The 8924-nt window shown below is 33.4% G+C and overlaps 1 protein-coding gene across 1 annotated transcript; it reads right to left on the bottom strand.

Annotated features, from left to right (window-relative positions):
- Positions 1 to 6082: 6082 nt before the first annotated feature.
- Positions 6083 to 6655, bottom strand: LOC110766044 (putative invertase inhibitor). Its single transcript, XM_021969300.2, has one exon. The coding sequence runs from the start codon at positions 6653 to 6655 to the stop codon at positions 6083 to 6085; it is 573 nt and encodes a 190-aa protein (XP_021824992.2).
- Positions 6656 to 8924: the final 2269 nt, after the last annotated feature.

Genomic DNA, 8924 nt, shown 5'->3' with positions numbered 1-8924 from the left:
TGTTTTTATCTTTGTTCAAGGCTTCAAGTAGGGTTTGGTGATTGGAAAGTGATGAGTAGAAATGAAGGAGACAGTGTATTTATAGGAAAAACGTTGTGTTGTAAAGTCAACTTAAGCTTCAAACCCTTTTGATTTTTCTTCATAGAGAAAGTTCAATTGTATCTCATGCAATCATAACACTGAATCAGAATCCGATTTGTTGGTTTCGCATTGATATATGTATATTGCCTACATTCCTATTCAATTCGCTTACTTAATTTTGCATCCAAGTGTTTTATGTAACAAATCTGAGAGAGTTATTCTTTGATTTTAGCATTAAATCCCAAATTATAAAAGATAATCTTGTGATACGTACATTGCTCGGATTGAAAGCTATCAATTTAGGCAAGTATATAATTATTTTCCTTGTACGTATACATGAACAAAGTCAAAACTAGATGTGTATAAGGGGAATGAAGAGCAAAGTAGATATGATGTTTATTTTTTTTTTTACAATGTGGTATTTTGAATTACTATAGTCTATAATCTACGGGAAAGGGGATTCGAATTTTGAGTGTAAGGAACCAGCAATTTGGGCTATTGATTTAATATTGCATTTTCTTATTAGTATTGTTACGGACACCAATTTCTTGTTCCCAATTTATGTGATATATGACATTGCAACCCATACTGTAATATCTTTTTGGTATGATATAACACTTTTTGTAATTAAATTTTCTTGATTCTAATTGAAGTGTAATGGTAAAAAATCAAAGTATTGCGCATACTATTTAGCCTAATAATACATTTCCTTATTAGTTTATTTGATTGGGGAAGATTTAATACTTTGGAGTAAAAGTAATATCTTAGTTTTATCAAAAATATCAAATCACAAAATTCATGAGAATCAGTAATTAAGTTATTAATCCCATTAGAAGGCCAAAGAACAAAGAAAAAAGAAGAAAAAAAACGGTTTCATCTATCTCTGCAATCTGTTGTACTATTGTGATTGTTGCTTCTTTTTTCATAGGTTCTTCTTTTGGAGTCTCTAACAAGACCCTGACCAAGATTTGCTCCAAAACGCAAAACCCAAACAAATGTGTGACAAATTTACAAACTGTCCCATGCACCACCTCAGCTGACCTACCTAAACTCACTGCTATAGAGCTAGCAGGATTCGAACTGATGTCATGGGGTTTGCAAACAAAGACCTCAACCATTGAGGTAAACACCCACTGGCTATCTTCCCATATGTATGTCCATTGAGATGATGAAGGGTGGTTGCAATATGCAGATTGACGTTATTGTAACGGAAATCTCTCATGTTATTCAATATGCAGAGAAGAAGGTTTATACTTATGGTTATGAAATGTCGTTTTCTGCATCCAACTCTCAGTCATAAGTTTCAGTTGTTTTTAATTATTATTGTAGTCTATAGCAGAAAATTATGTACGTATTTTCGAAAAAAATTCAATAAGATACACAAAATTCACGTATTATACAAATAAATCTAATGGCCGAACTTTTAAGTTGTAAAGAGGTCCTTTTTAAAAATAAAAAAAATAGTACAGCCGCTCGGCTATACTCGGTTTTTGAAACAAGGAGGGTCATCTTTATATATTCCTTTTTTCTGATTTTTTTTTTAAAATTAATATAGCCGATTGGCGATACTCTGTTTTATTAATGTTTCTTACAAAATAGTATTATTAATGTTTCTTACAAAATAGTATAGCCACGCTGATATATGCCATAAATATAATATTTTAACAGTATAGCCGCGCGGCTCTACGTCATAAATATAATATTTTAACAGTATAGCCAAACGGCTGTACCCCAAAAATAGAATATTTTAAAAGTCTAGCCGACCGGCTATACATTTAAAGTAGCATAATATGGATCTCTCCTATTCAATTACTTGGATTAGTAGTTATGTTTTGAGTTATTATTTACTTAGTGAATATTAATGGAAAAAAATATAGAAAAATTGAATTACTATTTATTAAGTAATATAATTCACGAAGTTAATGAAATTATTTGACACTAATTACTTACTAAAGAAATAATAGTTAAAATAGAATTACTAATTTAACTAATTAGATAAGGCATGATATTATTTAATTACTAAAAATACATTTTTTAAAGATTAATTAACCTAAACATACTAAGTTTATATTAATTTTTTTAAAAAAATCTCTCCCGACGAAATTTCGTCGGCATAAGTAACTTTCGTCGGGAAATGTCTAATCCGACAACATTTGGTCGGCATAGACCTGTCCCGATGAAATTTCGTCGGGAGAGATGTTTTGTTTTTATTTTTGTTTTTAATTGTGAAAATATAAAATTAGTTTCTTTACTTTTTTTTTGCCAACTTCTTTAGTTTAATATATGTCATTAAGTAATATTTTAGCCTTTTTCATTTCGGTATGTATTATTTGATTTTTTTCTTACAAATAGTATAGCCGTTCGGCTATACTAATTTTGACACGTGGCGCCTAATCCCAAGGAGGGTCGTCCTTATATTTATACATACTTGGTTTTTTATTTTCTTTTTTTGTTAAAATAGTATAGCCGCCCGGCTATACGCTGTGTTATTGGTGTTTCTTCCAAAATAGTATAGCCGTGCGGCTGTACTCAAAATTATAATATTTTAAAGTTTAGCCCTTTTAAGTAGCATAATATGGATCTCTCTTTTTTAATTACTTGGATTAGTAGTTATGTTTTGAGTTATTATTTACTTAGTGAATATTAATGGAAAAAAAATATAGCAAAATTGAATTACTATTTATTAAGTAATATAATTCACGAAGTTAATGAAAATATTTGACACTAATTACTTACTAAAGAAATAATAGTTAAAATAGAATTACTAATTTAACTAATTAGATAAGGCATGATATTATTTAATTACTAAAAATACATTTTTTAAAGATTAATTAACCAAAACATACTAAGTTTATATTCATTTTTAAAAAAAAATCTCTCCCGACGAAATTTCGTTGGCATAAGTAACTTTCGTCGGGAGATGTCTAATCCAACAAAGTTTTGTCGGCATAGACTTGTCCCGACGAAATTTCGTCGGGAGAGATGTTTTGTTTTTATTTTTGTTTTTAATTGTGAAAATATAAAATTAGTTTCTTTACTTTTGTTTTTTGGCCAACTTCTTTAGTTTAATATATGTCATTAAGTAATATCTTAGCCTTTTTCATTTCGGTATGTATTATTTGATTTTTTTCTTACAAATAGTATAGCCGTTCGACTATACTAGTTTTGACACGTGGCGCCTAATCCCAAGGAGGGTCGTCCTTATATTTATACATACTTGGTTTTTTATTTTCTTTTTTTGTTAAAATAGTATAGCCGGGCGGCTATACGCTGGGTTATTGGTGTTTCTTCCAAAAAGTATAGCCGTGCGGCAGTACTCAAAATTATAATATTTTAGAGTTTAGCCCTTTTAGGTAGCATAATATGGATCTCTCTTTTTTAATTACTTGGATTAGTAGTTATGTTTTGAGTTATTATTTACTTAGTGAATATTAATGGAAAAAAATATAGAAAAATTGAATTACTATTTATTAAGTAATATAATTCACGAAGTTAATGAAAGTATTTGACTCTAATTACTTACTAAAGAAATACCTTGAGACTTTCAGAGAGCTAAGCCACAATGCCACTGCACATCTCTTGTCACAGAAGAAACAGTACCAGAACAATTCAGCTTTGCTTCAAGCAAATGAGTTTGCATTAAGATGTTCATTAGGCATCTCTGTTGACTCACTGGAAATTAATCAGCTTCAAGAATCTGTGGTGTTAAAGCTGGACACTTCGATAAGTATGTGAACCGATATATTGCTCTAGCGTAGCTAAATAAGTTTTAGCTGTTCGCTAAAGTAAATTATTGCTTATATAAAAAAATAAATAATAATAACTGATGAGGGTTTCCCTATATTGGTTGTTTGAACCATATTCATACTCTATATTGGTTTCTTGCTCAACTCTTCATAGTAGTTTGTGACGAAAAGCATAGAATGGGATTATAATTTTCGATATATCATTCCACAACTAGGTTTACAGCTTTATACAATGTTTCAGTCAATAGGATCCTAAACTATCGCCTATTCTTCTTGATCATGCTTATTGACGGTCTTGTGCTGATTAGTTGTTCTCCATCAGCTCATAACATAATCATAAGCTACATTTACTTATCCCAACTTTTTTTTTATATATATAAAGTTTTTCCTTCATATATTGGAAATGCTTTCCATGCTTTAGCCTACGTTTTCTATACTTTAAGCACGTGTTAAATCTGCTGTCATGCACTTGTTGATTATTCAATTGTGTATATGATTCTTTGTAACTAGTCTACATCTGTGCTTGTAGACAATACTTTAGTGATTTTAACCAACCATAGCCTCTTACGTGTGCATTATATGTTTGTGTGGCTCTCCAGATTCAACCTTTATGGAGACAATACTTTCAAAATACACAAGAGCTGATTTTCGTGGTTGATAATCATGATCGTGATAGTATTGTTGCGGCTAAGAATGAGCTTCACATGATGTTAAGTAAGGTACTAAAACTTTTGAAGGCTTTGTTAGTTTTTTGGGCCTTAGAGTGTTTTTTTAATATAGTAATTAGGAAACAAAATGATAAGATGTAGGAGTGGACAGTTGGGAGCATGACATAATCAATTAATTTGCTGATTAGTTTTCTCCAATATCTTAATTGACTCCCATCACCTTGATTCACTTTGATATATTTATAATATTTAACAAACCAACTTTACATGATGCAATGTTCACAACAAAAACATTTTATATATAAACTATTCATGCGTTTGAAAATTATCACAAAATTCTAGTGAGAAAAGAAGACACAAGGAATTTATTCAAAACTTTAGCCAGATTTCAAAATTATCACAAAATCCTCATGAAATTTGTTGGAATTTTGAGCATTTGTTCCCAAACAAAATTTTTGAAACCATAAGGATTGCAGATCAATTTTGACGTCGTAATAATGTATTAATATAGTTTTGTTAGAAGTTCAAAATTGCCATTTACCTAACTGTGGCTAACTACTCATTGTGACAGTAAGCTAACTGTGGCTAACTAGTTCCCTTTGGCCCTGTTTGGTGAGCTAGACTAGATGAGACCTTTTCAATTAAAATGGACATGGATCCAGTCTGTTGTTTGGTGAATTACATTTTGTTTGTTTCTTTTTAGGTTATAATTTTGACTTGAGCTCATATAATTTTTTTTTCACTTATCGAAAAAATATTGCATAAAAATACATAGAGAATAGAAGGTCACATTTTGGTAATTTGCCTAGGGCCTCCAAAACCTTATGGGACCACCATTGTATTGAGCTTTGGGTTGGTACAAGACAGAACCAAGTTTGGGCCAAGGCTTAACTCGGGCTGGGTTTACTATGAGATTAGCATGGTCCGCCTATAGTATTGGGGTTGATCTAGCTGCCCGCCTACTCAAACCCTCCATGGCCATGGAGTCATTTTATAGTGAGAGTCTAATTTAAGGCCTTTATATGAGGCCCTATCTCTCAACCGTTGGATCAAAGTAACTAATTTAATCCAACGGTTAAGCGATAGGCCTCATCTAAGGGCTTTATAAGGCCCTCACTATAAAATTCTACTATGGCCATGTTATGTTATCATGAGGTTCATACTGGATTATATTGGATTAATCACAGCTTCTTGATGGAATTGATAATTCTACTACAACATTTGATACAAGAGATATTGGGAGAGGGGAGAATCGAACTTATGATCTCCAGTGCAAAGGTAATGTACTTAACCACCACTTAAACTACAAGCTTCTTGGAATAATTCATCTACATTTTAGACTAGGATGATTAGACATAGTCAAATTCAAGTTATTTTTACCAAACACGTGACTAGGATTGTGAATCCTGTCAAGATATATACTCTGGCTAAACATGTAGCTTCAATATTCATAACATAACACAGTCAAAGTTCAGTGACCATTATTAATAATATAATAATCATACATATAATAGCATCATAATCAGATAACTTCTAAAACTTTTTCTAAGAGATCCAAATGGTTGGTTGCTTCTAGAAGACCCAGTTCTAGTTGTGTTGGGTAGCCATTAGGTCATGCAAAGAAACCAAAGCCATGGCAATCAAAATCCTCATCTGCCTATTTCTATTAGTAAGAGGGTTCTGAGTGTTAGGCGGTGTGCTGAGTGAGTCTTCGCAGCTGGCTTCAGCCCTCGGTGTCACAGTCTCATACCTCTGAACACTGTCGTAATCCTTCTGGAAAAAAGACAGCGCAGCCGAGTCAAACGACTCCATCACCACACGGTAACCATTCTCACATTCTGTGAGGGCATTTTTGAGTGCAGGGTCGTTTGTGTTGCCAAGCAGCTGCCTGATAAAGTCGTGTGTCTTGGTGGCATTGTCTGTGGCGCGCTCTATGGTTATTTGGGTGAGGGCAACAATATCAGCGTTTGGAGACTTCAAATTCTCCTTGAAAGTTTGGGTGCAAAACCCAAACTCCTCCATCTGCCTGCAAATATGATCGATCAGTTGTTGGGTGTCTTGAGCCAAAGATGGGGTGATATTGATCACGAGGAAGAAGAGAACCAATAGCACTGGAACACGTGGGGATGAATGAGACTTATAATAGTCAGGGGAAGCCATTGTTTTGATCTTTGTTCAAGGCTTCAAGTAGGGTTTGGTGATTGGAAAGTGATGAGTAGAAATGAAGGAGACAGTGTATTTATAGGAAAAACGTTGTGTTGTAAAGTCAACTTAAGCTTCAAACCCTTTTGATTTTTCTTCATAGAGAAAGTTCAATTGTATCTCATGCAATCATAACACTGAATCAGAATCCGATTTGTTGGTTTCGCATTGATATATATATATATATATATATATATTGCCTACATTCCTATTCAATTCGCTTATTACTTAATTTTGCATCCAAGTGTTTTATGTAACAAATCTGAGAGAGTTATTCTTTGATTTTAGCATTAAATCCCAAATTATAAAAGATAATCTCGTGATACATTGCTCGGATTGAAAGCTTTCAATTTAGGCAAGTATATAATTATTTTCCTCGTACGTATACATGAACAAAAAGACAAAACTAGATGTGTATAAGGGCAATGAAGAGCAAAGTAGATATAATGTTTTATTTTTTTGACAATGTGGTATATATTTTGAATTACTATAATCTTTGAAAAGGGAGATTCGAATTCTGGGTGTAAGAAAGCGGCAATTTGGGCTATTGATTTAATATTTCGTTTTCCTATTGGTATTGTTACGGACACCAACTTCTTGTTTCCAACTTATGTGATATATGACATTGCAATCCATACTGTAATATCTTTTTGGTGTGATATAACACTTTTTGTAATTAAATTTTCTTGATTCTAATTGAAGTGTAATGGTAAAAAAATACAAATATTGCGCATGCTATTTAGCCTAATAATACATTTCCTTATTAGTTTATTTGATTGGGGAAGATTTAATACTTTGGAGTAAAAGTAATATCTTAGTTTTTACAAAAATATCAAATCACAAAATTCATGAGAATCAGTAATTAAGTTATTAATCCCATTAGAAGGCCAAGAACAAAGAAAAAAGAAGAAGAAAAAAAAAGGTTTCATCTATCTCTGCAATCTGTTGCTTCTTTTTTCATAGGTTCTTCTTTTGGAGTCTCTAACAAGACCCTGACCAAGATTTGCTCCAAAACGCAAAACCCAAAAAAATGTGTGACAAATTTACAAACTGGCCCATGCACCACCTCAGCTGACCTGCCTAAACTCACTGCTATAGAGCTAGCAGGAAGCAAGCTGACCAAGACCTTGAGACTTTCAGAGAGCTAAGCCACAATGCCACTGCAGCTAAGTTGAAGGAGGAGTTTGATGCCTGTGTTAGATTTTACAAGGAGGCGAGGGCCCAAATCCAATTAGCACATCTCTTGTCACAGAAGAGACAGTACGGGAACAATTCAGCTTTGCTTCAAGAAAATGAGTTTGCGTTAAGATGTTCATTAGGCATCTCTGTTGACTCACTGGAAATTAATCAGCTTCAAGAATCTGTGGTTTTAAAGCTGGACACTTCGATCAGTGTGAACCGATATATTGCTCTAGCGCATCTAAATAAGTTTTAGCTGTTCGTTAAAGTAGATTATCGCTTATATAAAAAAATAAATAATAATAACTAATGAGGGTTTCCCTATATTGGTTGTTTGAACCATTCATACTCTATATTGGTTTCTTGCTCAACTCTTCATAGTAGTTTGTTCACCAACTTGACAATTCAAATCAAACCAAAGAACAGAGGACATGAAAGATCCTCGGTCGGTCCTCACACTCCTAAAACATACTTTAAAAAAAATGACTCCCAAGTTATAGGGAGACAAGAAAAAAAAAAACCAATACTATTATTAAAACAAAACAAAAGCCCCCCTATATACTTTCTATACAGACTTCATTCTCTTTGAGAAACAGCAGGAGCCATTTAAGCAGCAGATGGGGCGGTGATGAAATTGACAACGTCAGCCTCCGACAGAGGGGCCTTGAATGCCTGCAGGTCCACTTGGTCTGCGCCATTTCCAGCCTCGGCTGCAGCCACAATGTTCTTGAAGTCCAATGACTCGTCATCATAAATATCCCACCATTTCTTTACCAGCATCTGAATGTCCTCCCTCTCCATGTTTTCCTCCTTTCCAGTATACCTCCATGGCTTAGAACCCTAAACAAACACAATTACAATTCAATTAGTAACTAAGATCTTAATCTGTGATTAAAGATGTGATTAGTACTCACATTAGCACAATAGTGAACAAGTTTGACTTGGTCAAGCTGGATGTTTTCATGGTGACACCAAAGCATGGCCAACACAAGGTTGTAGTCTGAAGTAGGGGTGGGCACGGTACGGTACGGTATGGTATTGGGCTCGT

This window comes from Prunus avium, chromosome 6 (genome assembly GCF_965620075.1).
Source record: "Prunus avium chromosome 6, drPruAviu1.hap1.1, whole genome shotgun sequence".
Lineage (NCBI taxonomy): Eukaryota > Viridiplantae > Streptophyta > Magnoliopsida > Rosales > Rosaceae > Prunus > Prunus avium.
The sequence above is the reverse complement of the archived record's forward strand: the minus strand, read 5'-3'. Positions and strand labels throughout refer to the sequence as shown.

Bases quoted from the DNA above. Each gene is read 5' to 3' on its own strand.
- LOC110766044 (XM_021969300.2), bottom strand. From the start codon at position 6,655: ATGGCTTCCCCTGACTATTATAAGTCTCATTCATCCCCACGTGTTCCA.